The sequence below is a fragment of the Capricornis sumatraensis genome, chromosome 20 (assembly GCF_032405125.1).
Source record: "Capricornis sumatraensis isolate serow.1 chromosome 20, serow.2, whole genome shotgun sequence".
In the NCBI taxonomy this organism is placed as follows: Eukaryota; Metazoa; Chordata; class Mammalia; order Artiodactyla; family Bovidae; genus Capricornis; species Capricornis sumatraensis.
The window spans coordinates 50,722,185-50,738,637 of NC_091088.1; the positions used below are offsets into that span (position 1 = coordinate 50,722,185).

Below are 16,453 nucleotides of genomic sequence, written 5' to 3' on the forward strand. Positions count from 1 at the left end.
AGTGGGGCTTATTTGTCTATTAAGTAGTGAGTTTGCTGTTACCTCAGTAATCTGGAAACGGACATGATGAATCCATGTGTGTGTTTTCTATGATGTCCTCCTGAGTGGAAGATGTGTTTCTGTCATCTATCTTGTCTGTCTGCTTAAGACTGGCTGAGATCTGTGGCTTCATCAGGTACCTGCTTGGGGCACATGAAAGAACATCTGACCCTTCCATGTGAACCCCTTCAAAAGCCTGGGTTTGAAGCCCTGGATGGATATCTTGAGTTCTGATTCCATGAGCATGCCAACCTAAAGATGAGTGTAAATATGATATACCATTGGAGCTGTATTCAATATAGTAGAATATATTTTTAAAGTATTTTCAAGGAAACTTCAAGGTATGATGGTAACACTGAAGCAGTGGATGTATCTTGCAGTCATGAAGGCAAGCCCTGTTCTCAACTATGGCCTGATTCTGGCCTTCTCGTTGTCTGTCTTGCAGCCTCTATCCTGCCACCCAGATCTTGCTCCTATCTCTCTATGAGTTTCTGGTTCCCAGGTCTTGATCCATGGAGCAGTGTGTGCTTCTGCCTGAATTCCCCCATCGATTCCTATGGCCTAGGGTCAGGGTGCACCCTCAAAACACCTTGTCTCAGCAGTTTGAGAATATCTCATTCCAAGGTTCACAGAGAAATACATGGTCAGAGAGCATCTCCCTCCACCAAACAGGTTTCTCTTTGTGTAGGGATGCTCCTGTTCTCTGTGATGCCTCTGAAGCTTCAACTATGGTATCCCTCTCCCTTTTACATTCTGTCTTTACTGGGTATCTTTCACTTGAATTCCTGGCTTTCCTGATTAGGGAGATGGAAATAGGACATCATGAGATTTGTGTTCCCAACAAAGGTGACCCAGACACAGGGACTTGGGAGCAGGTAGATAATTAGGAAGGTGATGTCAGGTGCCCAAGTGAGGAACCTCCTAGTGAGCTTCCCAGTGCTTTGAAGGAGGGCAGGGAAACCCACTCTAGTACTCTTGTTAGAAGGATCCCATGGACAGCAGAACCTAGTGGGCTCCAATTCATAGGGTTGCAAAGAATCAGATACAGCTGAAGCAACTGAGCACACAAGCACCAGTAGTTCAGCAAGCTCGCAGTTGCTGGAGAAATCCACCAAGCAGGTAGGGGAGAGGCAGGAGTTTGAAGAGGGGAGTGTCTGCAGTGGGGGATTATCCCACAGCTGCAAGTGAACTCAGACTGGCCTAGGTGGAAACAAAACGGGGATCCTATGATCTCAGAGGGAAGTCATGTGAGAATCAGAGATCCAAAGCCACAGGTTTTTGACAGTTACCTTTGCAGCTATCTGAGGTTTGGATGTCAGACAGAAAATGATTTGGGAGAAATTAGATGCTGCCTTTTCTACTAACCCCAGATTAGATAAGGGTGCTGGAGTTTAGAGGAAGGCAGGGAGAGAGGAGGGGGCAGTGGGCAATAAGGAAGTGTGTTCCCAGCAGACCCAGGAGTTCTGTGCAGCTGAGCAAGAGCCAGGATACGGATTGTGTGTGTCCCAGGAGCACCAACTGCCCCTCACTCATCTTCACCGAATCTTTGGATGGATCTCATCACATCTGTACACTCACTGGAGAGCAGGGTGAGTTTCTATCCAAGACATTGTAAGAGGCACCTTACTTATCAGGGTGGCATTTCTCCTTTCTGAAGGCTTGGCGCTTACACATTAGTTGAGTGGGCGTGGGATGGAATACACATCCTGGGTTAGATGAGGAGAAGGGTCCCTGCTCCAGGATGTCTCCATACAGGCTCAACACAGCTTAACTCCAACAGAGGCAGGTCTCCATCTTAGAAGTGCCACCAGACAGACCCTGGTAGGGGTGTAGTGGTGGGCAGAGACAAGAGCACGGGGTTACTCTGGGCAAGGAGACCTCCCCCACCTCCCCCAGGCTCCCTCCACAGGGAGAAGCAGCAGCTGTGGATCACCTTGAGGACCTGTCCTAAGCCTCCTCATCATGAGGGCCTTAGAGATTCCCCGTCCTAAGCCCAGTTCTATGGGGTTCGCCCAGCAGATTCTGACCTGTAGGGGAGCTGTTGGGTGGGAAGAAGCTCTTAGAGATGGGGTGGGATAAGGCAAAAAAGAATGAGACAGCGTGAGCACAGGGCCCTATTCATGGGCAGGCAGCAGAGACACAGGAGGAGCAAGAAACCCCAGGACCCTGAATGTCCACTGTGAATGTGAGACTCAACTCACAGTGTGTTTATGTGGAAGCAGCTGAGTCCACAACTGGGGGTTGGCACGAGGATATACTGAGGCCCAAGGAGTGACAGAGCTCAGCACGTGGACCTTGACCCTTTGTTCTTCCGCTCCTGTCAGGCACTTAGGACAAGGGCCATTTGTCAGTCATTATTTTAGTTTGGCCTTACCCCAGACTTGGAGACTGGAGGGAGTTCGATTTTTTAAATGGAAATCAGATAACGACTGTACTGTAATATGTGCACAGTCACAGGGTGATTTAGCTGAGCTCGTCGCCCAAGCATGAACGGGTGGGGAAGGTTGTGTCTCTTCAGCAGATACTTTACCCTCTCTGAGCCTCAGATTTTCCCTTGTAAGATGAGGATGATTACTCCTATGCCTCAAGGTTGCTGCAAGGCTGAAATTTGGTGGAATATGCTCATGACCTGTGGGTCTTGGTGACAGAAGTGAACACACACTCTAGCAGATGAAACAGAGTGATCAGACCCTCCAGCTGATGTAATGATTATTACCCAGGCTCCACCTGTTGAATGTGTGGAGGAGCATCTGACAGCACTGAAATCCAGCTGCGGTGGGAAAGCACACTGATGGTCTCCACTGTGGTTGCGTTCCCTCCCCGGCCCTCTCTGAAGTCAACGAGTAAGCATTCTCCTGTGAATTGCAAGGCTTTTTATTTCTGGACTCCTCTATAATCAGACACTTGGATGTGGCAGGTTGCTGCCATGACTTAGGGATCAGGCAAGTGGCTTCCTTGGGTGCCTGGCAGGGACAGTTCCATCAGCAGAGAGAACTGGAGTAAATTTTATTCTGTAAGAGAAGATGCAGAAACCTGGTGAGGCTTCAGGGTTTGAAGAGACATGAAGCTGCACTGAACACAAGGGAAGAGTCTGCGGAGAGCAGCCTCTGAATATGAGTGGGTAAAGGTGGATACGTCCCATAGAGTCTTCCTCCAATGGAACAGAGCTTCTGTGGTTTCCCTGGAGGGCTGAGGGCAGTCTCCTGGGATAGAATGGGAGACACTGCTGAGGACCACGTGGCAGGGCTCAGGAGTGATGCCTGGAAGCCTTCAGGGGTGGCTCGATCCCCTGAAGGGATCTTCTTCCTCCCTCTGGCCCTTGGACACTTAGAGCTGAAACAGCAGATTTTCCCAGCACCTCTATGGCAGCCGAGTAAGGATTCACCCTGACCCTCGACTCTGGGCATCCCAGGCCTGGGGAGGGCAGGAGGGCAGCTTTTGGAACAGCCTCCTCTTAGGGCATGTGTGGCTTAATGGCCCTTTGGCATTCAAGGACCAAGGACAGATGTGGGTGTTCAGTGTTCCTTGAGGCATTGGAGAAAAAACGGATGTTTGTAGAAGAAAAGGTCTCAGTAGGAATGAATTGCAGCAGAGTCAGGTTTCTGTGCTGGAGAGGCTGGAGTCAGGGAGGCCAGCACTGAGGGCCTAACTCCAAAGGCAGGTGGCACCACAGAATCAGGAGGGCCTGGAGGGTCCTAAGTCTGTGACCAGGCAGAGCTGAACAGTCAGGGCCAGCTCAAGAGCTCCAGGGCTGGACTGAGTCTCCCTCCATGATCCTTGCCCACCCTGTGGGTGTCGGCCACATCTTCTCTACCTCCTAATTCATAAGGATCTTTATCCTCCCAGGTTTCCAGGTAAGAGCCAGGGTGGAGAGGATATGATCTCCTCACCTCCAAGTGCCCTGAATAGGCCCTTGACATCCCTGCCCACCCCTCAACACACACCCCACAGGCACATCACACACAGCCTGACCCACCAGAGCACTCAGAGCATCCTGATCATCCTGTGGTGTCAACTTCTCATCAACACAGCTCTTCAGGGTATCGGCAGTTTCCAGTACATCAGAGTTTTGGTTATACTTTTCAACTTGTTCAATATAGGCCTCATGGCTTCCCAATATGAACATGTCAACAGTGTCCCTCAAGGCTGGGCAGATGTTATCGCACTCTGAAACAGAAAGAGAAGGGGACACTCCCTGTAAGGCACTCATCAGAACACCCTATTCCCTTCTGGCTCCTGAGAGGCTCACTCCTGCCCTGGGGAGGTGTCAGAACACTTGGGGAGCCCAGGTCGCAGCCACTCACTTCCACCCGCGATGAGGAGCAAGGCAGCGCAGAGCAGTAGAAGAGCTCCAGCCTGCGTGTTGGTGCTGGTGGCAGGTGCTCCCTACTCACCTGGAGCCCTTTTAGCCTATGCTTGTCCTCACCCCAGGGGACTGTGTCGCATGCTTCTTTTTTTCAGGAGATTCTGCCAGGCCACAGTGTGAGAGTGCCCGTGACTGCATAGGAGAAGCTGTGTGTGTTGGCAAGATGCTAGTCCTTGAGTCCACAGAGGGCACTGGCTCAGCCTCCTCCCCGCTGGAGGGCTCTGTGGGAGGGGCACCTGACTCAGGAAGCTTAACAACTGAAAATCCCCAGGTTGACCAAAAAGGACAAAAATGCTCCCTATCATGCCTCCTGAATGATGGCCGGTGGGAATGTGTCAGAACATGTGACCTTGAAGAAAGTTTGGTGTTGGCTAGTGGATTTTGGGAAGCTCGTGCTTAGGAATGGTCTCACAGGGAGTAAGTGCCAGGTAGGCCAGAACATGAGCCCTGAGCCCCTTGTCAGGCTCTCTGGTGGCTCCTGCCCTGCTGTTATCACTGTATCTTGATCTTGTCAGTGGCCTCTGTTGGGCCAGTTTCGCAAATCAGTTATAGAGCCCTGAAATCTCTTGTATGCTCTGCCCTAGAAGTTTCTAGTTTTCTCTTGACCTAGACTTGCCACCTGGCTTTGATAGTACTTTGTTCTACACAGGAATATTTTCTGCAGCCTCTCCTTCTTTTTATTTAAGCTTTTTTTTTTTTTTAATTGGATTATAGCCAGTTAAGTGGAGAAGGCATGGCAACCCACTCCAGTGTTCTTGCCTAGAGAAAACCAGGGATGGGGGAGCCTAGTGGGCTGCCATCTATGGGGTCGCACAACGTTGGACACGACTGAAGTGACTTAGCAGCAGCAGCAGCATAGCCGGGTAAGACTGTTATGATAGGCTCCAGTTTCATCCACCTCATTAGAACTGATTCAAATGTATTCTTTTTAGTTCCAGGTAGACAATGAATGGAGTCTTCCATATGTGTGCACATTTTCCATTCTTTCCCATAGTCCCCTCTCATCTAGGCTACCACAAAACAATAAGCAGAGTTCCCTGGGCTATACAGTTATCCTTGTTGGTTATCTATTTATTTAAAATTTATTTTTAATTGAAGAATAAATGCTTTCCAGTGTTGTCAGTTTCTACCGTACACCAACATGAATCAGTCAGAGGTATACACATGTCCTCTCCCTCCTGTACCTCTGTCCTACCTCCCAACCCATCCCATCCTGTAGGTTTCATGAGCACCAGGCTGAGCTACCTGCTCTATGCAGCAACTTCCCATTAGCTATTTATTTTACACATGGCCACAACACACGAAGAGTTGACTCATTGGAAAAGACTCTGATGCTGGGAGGGATTAAGGGCAGGAGGAGAAGGGGACGACAGAGGATGAGATGGCTGGATGGCATCACTGACTAGATGGAGGTGAGTCTGACTGAACTCCGGGAGTTGGTGATGGACAGGGAGGCCTGGCGTGCTGTGATTCATGGTGTTGCAAAGAGTCGGACACGACTGAGCAACTGAACTGAACTGAACTGAATGTATGTATTTCCATGCTGCTATCTCAATTCATCCCACCCTCTCCTTCCCCGACTGTGTCCATAAGTCTGTTGTGTATGTCCATGTCTCTATTCCTGCCCAGCATATAGGTTCATCAGTACCATTTTTCTAGATTTCATATATATGCATTAATATACAACAGTTGTTTTTGACTTTCTGACTTACTTCACTCTGTATAATAGGCCCTAGTTTCACCTACCTTATTAAAACGAACTCAGATGCATTCCTTTCTATGGGTTCATAGTATTCCATTGTATATGGGTACCACGATTTCTTTATCCATTGATCTATTGATGGACATCTAAGTTGCTTCTATGTCCTAGCTATTGTGAATAGTGCTGCAATGAACATTGAAGTACATGTGTATTTTTCAATTATAATTTCCTTAGTGTATATTCCCAGTAGTGGGATTGTTGGGTCATATGATAGTTTCATTTCTAGCTTCTTAAAGAATGTCCATAGTGGCTATGTCAATTTACATTCCCACCAACAGTGCAGGAGGGTTCCCTTTTCTCCACATCTTCTCTAGCATTTATTGTTTGTAGATTTATTGATGATGTCCATTCTGACTGATGTGAGGTGATACCTCATTGTAGTATTGATTTTCGTTTCTCTAATAATAAGCAATGTTGACCATTCTTTCATGGGTTGATTAGCCATTAGGATGCCTTCTCTGGCAAAATGCTGTTTAGATATTTTACCCATTTTTAATTTATTTTCCCCTGATGTTGAGCTGCATGAGTTGCTTGTACATTTTGGAGATTAATCCTTTGTCACTTGTTTCATTTGCAATTATTTTGTCCCATTCTGAGGGTTGTCCTTTCATCTTGTTTGTGGTTTCTTTTGCTGTGCAAAAGCTCTTAAGTTTGATTCATTCCCATTTGTTTATTTTTGTTTAATTTTCCATTACTCTAGGACATGGGTCATACAGGATCTTTTTGTAATTTATTTTTAAAAGTGTTCTTCCTGTGTTTCCCTTTAAGAATTTTGTAGTTTCTGATCTTAAATTTAGGTTTTTAATTCATTTTGACTTTATATTTGTGTATGGTGCTAGGCAGTGTTCTAATTTCATTCTTATATGATACATGTAGCTGACCAATTTCCCTAACATCACTTATTAGAAGCCTGTCTTTTCTCCATTGTAGCTTTCCTCATAGTTCAGTTGGTAAAGAATCCACCTCCAATGCAGGACACCCAGTTCGATTTCTGGGTTGGGAAGATCTGCTGGAGAAAGGATAGGCTACCCAGTCCAGTATTCTTGGGCTTTCCTTGTGGCTCAGCTGGTAAATATTCTGCCTGCATTGCAGAGACCTGGGTTTGATCCCTGGGTTGGGAAGATCCCCTGGAGAAGGGAAAGGCTACCCACTCCAGTATTCTGGCCTGGAGAATTGCATGTACTGTATAGTGCATGGGGTTGCAAAGAGTTGGACACAACTGAGCAACTTTCACTTTCACATAGCTTTCCTCCCTTGTCAAAGATAAGATGCCCATAGGTGGCGGGTTTTTTTCTGGCTTTCAATCTTGTTCCATTAGTCTATATTTCTGTTTTTCTGCCTGTTTCATACCGTCTTGATGACTGTAGCTTTGCTGTGTAGTCTGAAATCAGGAAGCTTGATTCCTCCAGCTCCATTCTTTTTCGCAAGGTCACTTTGCCTATATGAATTGTGAAATTTTTTGTTCTCATTCTGTGAAAAATACCATTGGTAATTTTATATAGATTGCACTGAATCTGTAGATTGCATTGAATCTGTAGATTGCTTTGGGTAATATAGTCATTTTCACAATATTGATTCTTCTCTTCCAAGAACATGGTATATCTTTCCATCTGTTTATGTCATCCTTAATTTCTTTCATCAGTGTCTTAAAGATTTGTGTATACAGCCCTTTTGTCTCCTTAGGTAGGTATTGCTAGGTATTTATTCTTTTTATGTCAATGGTGAATGGAATTGGTTCCTTAATTTCTCTTTCTGAGTATTCTCTGTTAGTGTAAAGGATTGCAAGCAATTCATGTATAATGATTTTGTATCCCATGACTATACAAATAAATTCACTGATTAGCTCTAGTTATCTTTATCATGTCATCTGCAAATATTGAGAGTTTTACTGCTTCCTTTCCAGTCTGTATTCCTCTATTTCTTTTTCTTCTCTGTTGCCATGGCTGGACTTCCAAAACTGTATTGAATAGTAGTGGTCAGAGTGGGCACCCTTGTCTTGCTTCTGATCTTAGAGGAAATGCTTTCTGTTTTTCACCAATGAGAACAATGTTTCCTGTGGGATTATGGTGCATGAGTTTTATTATGTTCAGATAGATTCCTTCTATGCCAATTTTTGTGAGAGTTTCTTTCATAAATGGGTGCTGAATTTGGTGAAAGTTTTATTGAAGTTATGGAAATCATCATGTGAGTTTTATGTTTTAATTTGTTAACATGGTGCATCACATTGACTGATTGGAATATATTGAAGAATCTTTGTATCCCTTGAATATACCTGACTTGATCATGGCATATGATCCTTATCTATTTTCAATATCACAGTGTGTACATTAGCATCCCAAACTCCAAAACTGTCCCTTACCCTCATCCTTCCCTCTAGCAATCATAATAAGTTTGTTCTCTAAGTCTGTCATGTTTCTGGGTTGTAAACAAATTTGTTTGTATCCTGTCTTTTTAGATTCTGCATATAAGGGATGTCATGAGACGTTTCTGCTTCTCTGATTTATTTCAGTCAGCATGACAGTGCTTAGGTCCATCACTTTTTGCAACCTCTTTCACCTCTTGAGTGTCTCTGTACTGTTCCCATGATCACCTCTCTACTTGAAGAAAAGCCAAGCCCCTTCTAGGTCACAATCTCTGGGCCAGTTGCACAACCAGCCCCACATTGCTGCTGCCTCTGTGAACTTATCCCTGCCTTTCTCTCCTCCCTCAGTGCCTCCTGTCTGCTCCTTGACCTGACCAAGTGTTCTCCTGCAGCAGGAACTCTGTACATGGAGCCCTCCCAACCTGGAAGGCTCTTCCTCCAGTGGCTGCATGATTCATTCCCTCATCCTCAGGTGTCTTCAGGGAACACACAGCAGTTTTCCCCAACTATTGAGCTCTAATATCAAAGCAGTCTGCCCCTCTCCTTCCCCAATGGCCGTCTGTCTTCTCCCCCTGCTTCATTCGCCCAGAGCACTTCATCCCATGGGGTCACTGTCTTTCACTCCCTCTTAGGTGATGAAGGGCTGCAGGAGAGTGAGAGCTGTGCTGTGTGCTGCCGCATCCCAGGACTAGGAGAGGGCCCCGCATTCATTAGATGTTGTACACTGTTTATTAGAATAATGGCAGAAATATTCCATTTCTCTGGAGTTGATAAGCAGGAATATCTTTCATACTACTTACTGTAAATGTGTTTATGAATATTGCCTTGGATTAATAAGGTAAAGGCTTAAAATGTTTGATAAGTCAGAATCAAGTAACCTTTTGCTGGAGGCACCTGGCTGTCCTTTCTCTAAGCCACCTCTGGTAGATTAATGTTTACTGAATAGCTAATCTGAGGTTTGGACACATGGTGTGACAATAGGCAGAACCTTGTGCCAAATAGGATTCACATCCGGTAACTGCTCTTGGCAAAGAGGCACCAAGTACTGAACTGCAGTGTCAGCTGACCTCCGTTGAAACCTCCTCACCATGGCTCCTGCTGCCTGGGATCCACCCCTCTGAAGGTCACCCCAGGAGGGCCTCAAGTGGCTGCAGGTGTGAGTTAAAGTTTCCTGAGCAGAAAGGTGAGCACCACATGGCCCAGGCTGCACATGTTGGCTCTTTGTCTGTGGTGGCAGGACTTCTGTGTGGCGAGACAGCTGCCCATGGATCCCATGCCTCCTGTCCTTGAGAAGAGACGGCCCCAAAGTGCCCTCCGCAGCTCTATGAGGAGAGGAACCAGGGCCTGGTTTTAATGACTGTAACTTTGTAATATGTTTTGCAGTGAGAAGGAGTGGTGTCTCCAGGTTTGTTTTTCTTTCTCAAGGTTGTTTTAGCTATTCAGAATCCTTTGTGGTTGCATATGATTTTTATGACAATTTTTCTAGTTCTGTAAAAAATGTCTTGGGATTTGCATTAGGGGCTTCTTTGAATGTTTATATCATTTCGGGTGGTATGGTTATTTTTAAAACATTAATCTTCCAATTCATGAATATGGGATGTTGTTCTACTTCTTTGTGTCTTCTTGAATGTTTTTCATCAATATTTTGTAGTTTTCAGGGTAGAAAGCTTTCCCCTCTGTGATTCATTCTATTCCTATGTTTGTTTGTTTGTTTTAATATCAGGGACGTGAGACTTTATGATGCTTGTTGCTTATATATACATCAATTATATGTGCAAGTATACATCAAACTTACAATTTGACATTTGTCTTTCAGTTTCATTACTGATGAAGCTTCTTTCAGTGGGTTGTTCCAATACACCTTGTAGCCACATAAGAAAAGATGAAAAGAATTCAAGGTCAAGACACTAAGGACTGTAAGCAGTTTTCAGCTTTGGGGAGAAGGAAAAAGCATGCTGAAGTAAGGATTCCATAGCCTTCCCTTATCTGATCAAGGTTTTCCATTTCAAAGTCTTTTAATCCTAGATCACAGATAAAGCCAGAATATATTTCAGGAAATCATTTTGTGATCTTACTATACAAATAAGTTGAGTGTTATACTCAAGACTATTAATAGTTATCACTTTGCAGTTGTAAAATAGTGGCTTTCCAATTCTATCATGCCCTTGACATTTTTCTCTGTAGGAGAGCTTCCCCCATACCACACCTTTACTTTCCTTTTCATCTTCTTATATTTTTAATATCATTATGGGCTTAAAATTTTATTTTTTTATTATTATTTTTAAATGTTGGCATTTATGTATTAGGAAGTATACATAAACAATTACATAGAATCCTCAGGTCACTTGGGGTGCTAACATGCTACACACATGAACCTGCAGGGACTCACATGAACCTGCAGGGACTCACGTGAGCCCAGGCTTGGAGGCATAGGATTGAAAAACTGGGTGTCCTTCTCTTCTAAGGACCTGAGAGCAGCAGGGGAAAGAGGAAAGGGTCATTTCAGGGGTCTGGCTCAGCCCCACTGCTCAGACCTCAGTTGCAGCTCCTGTCCCATCTTCAGGGGAAGGGGCCCCATCTTTAGACTGTCCCCCACGACATACAAGCCCAGTCCCTAACATCTTCATGTGGCAAACACAGCCAAAATAATCCACTGGACCAGGTCCTTATAAATATATTTGTATCAGAGAAAACAAGGCACTTTGGGAGCATTACAGCTCACTCTCCTACACATACATCATTCTGGACAGAAAGTAAAAGCTGGTTAGTTTCTCAAGTGAGTTAACTGAGTAAAGTTAATACAATAACATAATTGCTCCCTAGCCCTTCCTGAGGCACGGGATGAAGTGCATCTCTGGGCAACACCTGATATCCCAGGTCAGCTGGACCCCAGTAGAGCTCAAAGCCTGACGAGCCCAGGAAGCCTGACAACTCTCCTGAGCAAAAGGCCCTAGCCTTGGGGCACTGCCCTCCTACCCAAGCAGGTGAAGAGGGGGCTGCGGTGGGAGGCAGGCAAAGAGCAGAGCTGGGACACAGTGGGAATGCTTAAGCAGGGTCACCAAAGCCACAGAGACCTCAATCTGTCCGAGCTGGCACTGCAGAGCCGGAAGATTGGCGCCACGGAAAGAGATTTCACATTAGCCCTGACAACACGGCCTCGGCTCTGCGGTGACATTGGCCGGGGTCGTTTCTGAGGGGTGTGCGAACTTCCGTTGAAGGCGAGCTGGAGCTCAGACCAGCTGCTCTGAGCCTCCAAGGGATCGCTGAGCCTGCCCCCTCCCCATGGCTGCTCCTTTGGAATGTACTCATCTCACAACCAAGGCAGAGCCACAAGTCACTTCTGACACTGCCGACTGGAAGCTGGGCCCCTGGGCCACAGGAATGGGGGCAGGTCCCCTGGGCTGGGCAGAACAGGGAAGGGAGGCCGCTCCTTGCCTTCAGCCCTCAGAGTCCTTAGGGGCCATTGCTCCACACCCTCACCAGCCTCAGCCCAGTATAAATAATCACTAAACTTGGCTTTCTACAATTACAGGATTCCAAAGACACACAATTACCTGCACAGGGTCCTTTATCATCTTAAAGGGCTCTGGGTTTAAAGAAGCTTTTTTTTTTTGGTGCACATATGCATAAGTAGAGCCTAGAGGGCCTCTTGGCTGACTGAGTCCCCAGCCCCACCAGCTGAGGAAGCTTCACAAGGCCAGCTGCTACATAGTGCCAAGCTTGGCTGCATAGATTTTAAAGAGAGCGTCAGGCAGAGCTGTGCTGTTGCTCTCTCGGACTTGCAGATCATTACCAAACCAGCTGTAGGATGAGAACACAGCACGTCAAAAGCCTAGGAGGTCACTGAGCTAATGATCTAATCCTACCTTCCACAGGCAGTGCCCCTCCCCACCTCCTCCTGCCCCCAGCCCTCTTCAACAGCAGGCTCTGTCCATTCCAGAAGCCAGGCCAACACCGCCCCCTTCAAGGTCAGAGCAGGATGATATGAGCACAGTGCTGGCTCCGCCTTTTCCGGAAAGGAGTGGGGTGGGGGTGATTCAGTCAAAGCCATTAGGCCCAAACCCTGGCCTGGCCTAGCCAGGCCCCAGGACTCCTATTTGGGAGAACCGCTGCCCTCTGCCTGCTGCCCTGGTCACTGCTGGGGAACTGTTGGGGGGCACTTTCAACAGCCATTTTAGAGTTCTGAAGAAAGCACCTTCAGCTTCTGGAGCACACAGTGGGAGGCATGGCAGGGGTGCACAAGGTCTGGCTCTCTCAGCGCCAGATCCTGGTGCCCGCCCTGCACCCAAGACACCCTATCTGGGGAGACAGGTGGGCACACTGCCCTCTTAATGGCTCCATCCCCATGACTGCACGCTCTCCTCGAGCTGGAGGGGCTGATGAGGGCTTTGGTAATTACTAGAACCATGTGCTGTACTGCGGGGAGACAGATGCTGTCTGTCTTTGTTTCAGGGCTCGGAGAGCTGGAGAAGCCAGGAAAAGCCGGTTTCAGCCTAAGAGGCTACACAACAGAAGAGAAGAAACCTCACTGCTGGCCAAAGCTGACCAGCTTTTTTTTCTCAAGAATAGCACCTGTGTATTAGCTTGGGGAAAAGGGGAGGTGGGAGGGAGGGAACATCATGGTGCAGTGAGGAGGGGAGCTGGAAACAGGACCCAGAGTCGTCCTGCCTCTCAGCCCTCCTCACGGGTGCCAGGCCTCCCTACCCCACCTCCCCAGGCAGCTACCTGAGGCTGCTGCCAGCCTGAGGGACTGAAGTTTCTACAGTTGGCAGGACCTATGCTTAAACTGGGGAAACAAACGGGGGAGGAGATGCAGAGGAACTGAAAGCAGCGCCTGTTATACTGCCTACCCTCTTCCTCCTCTCACTACTCTGGTCCCCCAAAAGGGCAGCTCTCAAGGCCAGGTGCCGGGCTGGTGACAGGAAAGGTGGGGCAAACGATGACAAGTGCGGCCACGAGGGTCTGAGCAGCACTGACAGGCCTGGCACAGGCCCTGCACCCTTTTGCTGGACTCCCCTCTGCTGGGAGGTCTGGAGCAGCGCAGAGCCCGGAATCTAGCAGGTGCCCACGATTTGGTCCAATAAAGCACAGGGGACTCGGAATCAGGAACTCCGGGCTTGAGCTCTGTCCCCATCCAATGGTGTGACCGTGAGCCAAGTCACTTCCCGTCTCCAGGCTTCAGTGTCATTCAACCCAAAGACTTCCGTCTTCTTCCAGTCTTGCAGCTCCGAGTCTCTGCTTGGCTCCTATCCGTGGCAAAGGCTCAGATCCCTGGGTGTCAGGGCTAGTTTGGTCATGGCTTCTAGAGGTTAGAACCGGGCTGTGGTGCTTGGAGGCACCTGGTGGCAAGGGAGTGGTATTTGAGGGACACGGGAACAGCACGTTCTGGGAAGGAAGCCTGGGAGGGAGGCAGCCACCCCTGCCTTCAGAAAGGCACCATTTCTGAGCAGAGAGGGGTGAAACATTTCTTTAGGGGCTTGATAGCTCCTGGAATAAAGGGCATCTAGACACAGAGATGGCTTAGAAAAAGGCAGCTTCACCCTGCGGATGAGGACAGAGGGGTGAGGCACCAGGCCTGCAGCTGCTCCGCCCTCTCGGTGCATGGGAAAGGGGCCAGCAGGCTACAGGATAAGAAGATGGCTGGCACTATGCAAAGCAGCTGAGGGCAAGACTACTGAAAATGGCTCTTGGGGGAAGGCACCAACTCCAATTTAAACCCAATCAAAGGAGTGTGCTTGGGGTCTTCCCTTCTCTTCAGTCAGCAACAGTCACTTGAAGGGAACAGGGAACATCCCAGCTACAGAACCTCAGCATCCCCATGGGGCCTGACCTTGGGGAGACGGGAAATACATGGTGATTTGGAGGAAGCACTTGGGATATATCTTTGGTTGCTTCAGGGAAGGCTCTGGCCCCTTGAAATTCTTTTTTTCCTCCCTTTTCTTCTCCTTGGGACTGTTGGGGTAGGTATCAAAGAAGGCAGGTAGGAAAGAAAGAAAAAGGAAGTAGGCAGCAGGCAGAAGAGTTAATCCGACCATTCGTCTTCATCAAACTCAGAGGAGTCGTCTTCCGAGTTGCTGTACTCCACAGAAATGTGACGCGACAGGATGGTGGCCACGTTGTTGCCCACAACATCCTGCTTCTCTTGTTCCCGCTGCTCCTCAACCCTGCACAGCTGAAAGCCTTGATGGATGGCTGAAAGCAAGTCGCTGCGGGCCTCACTCACAGGAGGCAAGGAGGACTTGGGCTTGGTGGTGTCAGAAAGTGGCGGAGGAGGTGCAGCCAGCTGGCCATCTGCACCACTGAAAGGGGGCGAAGGGGGCCCTGGAGGAGGGGGCGGGGGCGGGGGTGGAGGTGCGCCTCCTGTTGGCTGAGATAAGGGAGGTGGTAGCAGAGTGGAGTAGCCAACTGTCAGCGGTTGGGGAGGAGGTGGAGGGGCAGCAAAATGGGGGTGAGGCAGGAAAGATGGGGGTGAAGGTGGTGGCAGGGTCGCTGGAGACCCAAATCCTCCAGGCGGGGGTGGGGGTGGAGTGTTTATCATCGGAGGTGGAGGTGGAGGGGCAGGTGGTGGAGCAAACCCGGGTTTGGGGCCTGGTGCAGAGCCCAGAGGAGGAGCTGGTGGTGGGTGGCTTGGGCTGACCACACTGGACCTTTTGAGTCCAGCTACGCCAGCCCCTCTTTGGTTATTGTCTGCCGGGTAGCTGAATTCTGCTGGTGGGGTGAGGCAAGTTGTCCTCAGAGAAAGAAGGAGAAGGTGGAGAAATGGAGTCTGACTGTGGTGGTGGTGCATCCACGTTCTCAACAGAGCCAATGCTGCCATTCTGGTACACCAAGGTGGGTGGATACCAAGAAGGCTTTTCTTTGGATTCCACAAATTCTTGACCCATCTTCATTTTCTCCCACTCTTCCTTACGTGTCTTGATTTTATGTGGGTTTACATTTCCTCGATTTGGATTATCTTTCTTTTCTTTCCTATGCTTCCTCTTCTCTTTCATGATATCCCTGGTGTCCTGAAGCATCTTCTCCTTCCAAAGATCAAAGAAGTACAAAAGGTCTGTGTAGAATTTGAGTGCCTCTTTCCCATCATCCCTGTAAGGGGTAAGATTGTTGAGAGGTGGAGGAGTACCACAGGTGTATGTTTCCAAAACAGGTATGGAGAGAGAGTTTCTGTCAAAGAGCTTCTGGTCTTGAACAGTAGAGCTTCTGAAGGCCGTTCGGGTGTTGATTCCTTGTAGTGATACTTCTTCTTCCTTGGGATCCAGCTGAGTGACTTTAACTTGGAGGCGGTCGACCCTCTCAGCAAGGGAGTTTACCCGAGAGGCCAAAGTATTTGCCTGAGTAAAGAGCTCTCCAAAAATGTCCTCGGCATATTTACTCAGGCTGCCCAGCTGTCGGATGACATTTGCCAGGGTGATGTTGGTCTTGCATTCCAGCTCGCTTCTAATGCTAGGCAACGTCTGACGGCACAGGTGCCTTGGCTCGAAGTTCCTCGTTACTAACGGCATGGTGGACCTGCTTCAGACAATGATGAATGATGGTTCTGAATGATGAAAAACAACCTGGTCTCGCGCAGTCGCCCTTAGCATCAGAAGGCTGGCCTGCCGCCCTTCTCCGCACAGGGTCTGTTCTCTCCAGCCGCCTCTCGGGCTGCCATACAGCCGGACCCCCCCCCTCCCCCCCCACCACACCAGCCTATTTTTGTTTATTCAGTGTGTTATAATCCTTTGTCATCTGGTATTCTATTTTTGCTGCCCAGATTGTCTCCAAGTTGGCCAATGAGTCCATTTAAGCCACTACTGAAACTTTTTGACCTATCTCCATCAGGTTTTAAGTTCTTTTTTACACCCTGGCCTGAGATATTTCAGGCCTACCTCTACTTTTGGGGTCGCAAAGAGTCAGACACGACTGAGCGACTGAACTGAACTGA

The 16,453-nt window shown here is 48.1% G+C and overlaps 1 protein-coding gene and 1 long non-coding RNA gene across 2 annotated transcripts; one reads left to right on the top strand and one right to left on the bottom strand.

The window, feature by feature from the left end:
• The first annotated feature begins 9,599 nt into the window (after positions 1-9,599).
• On the top strand, positions 9,600-13,107 carry LOC138095851 (uncharacterized). The gene is made up of 3 exons (XR_011146421.1): positions 9,600-9,712; positions 10,346-10,489; positions 12,982-13,107. It is a non-coding gene; the product is annotated as an uncharacterized lncRNA (long non-coding RNA).
• Positions 13,108-14,551: 1,444 nt separating this feature from the next.
• Positions 14,552-16,031, bottom strand: LOC138096593 (actin-binding protein WASF2-like). The gene is given in 2 exon segments (XM_068992854.1): positions 14,552-15,247; positions 15,249-16,031. Coding segments are annotated over 2 exon segments (1,479 nt in total).
• Between the last annotated feature and the right edge of the window lie 422 nt (positions 16,032-16,453).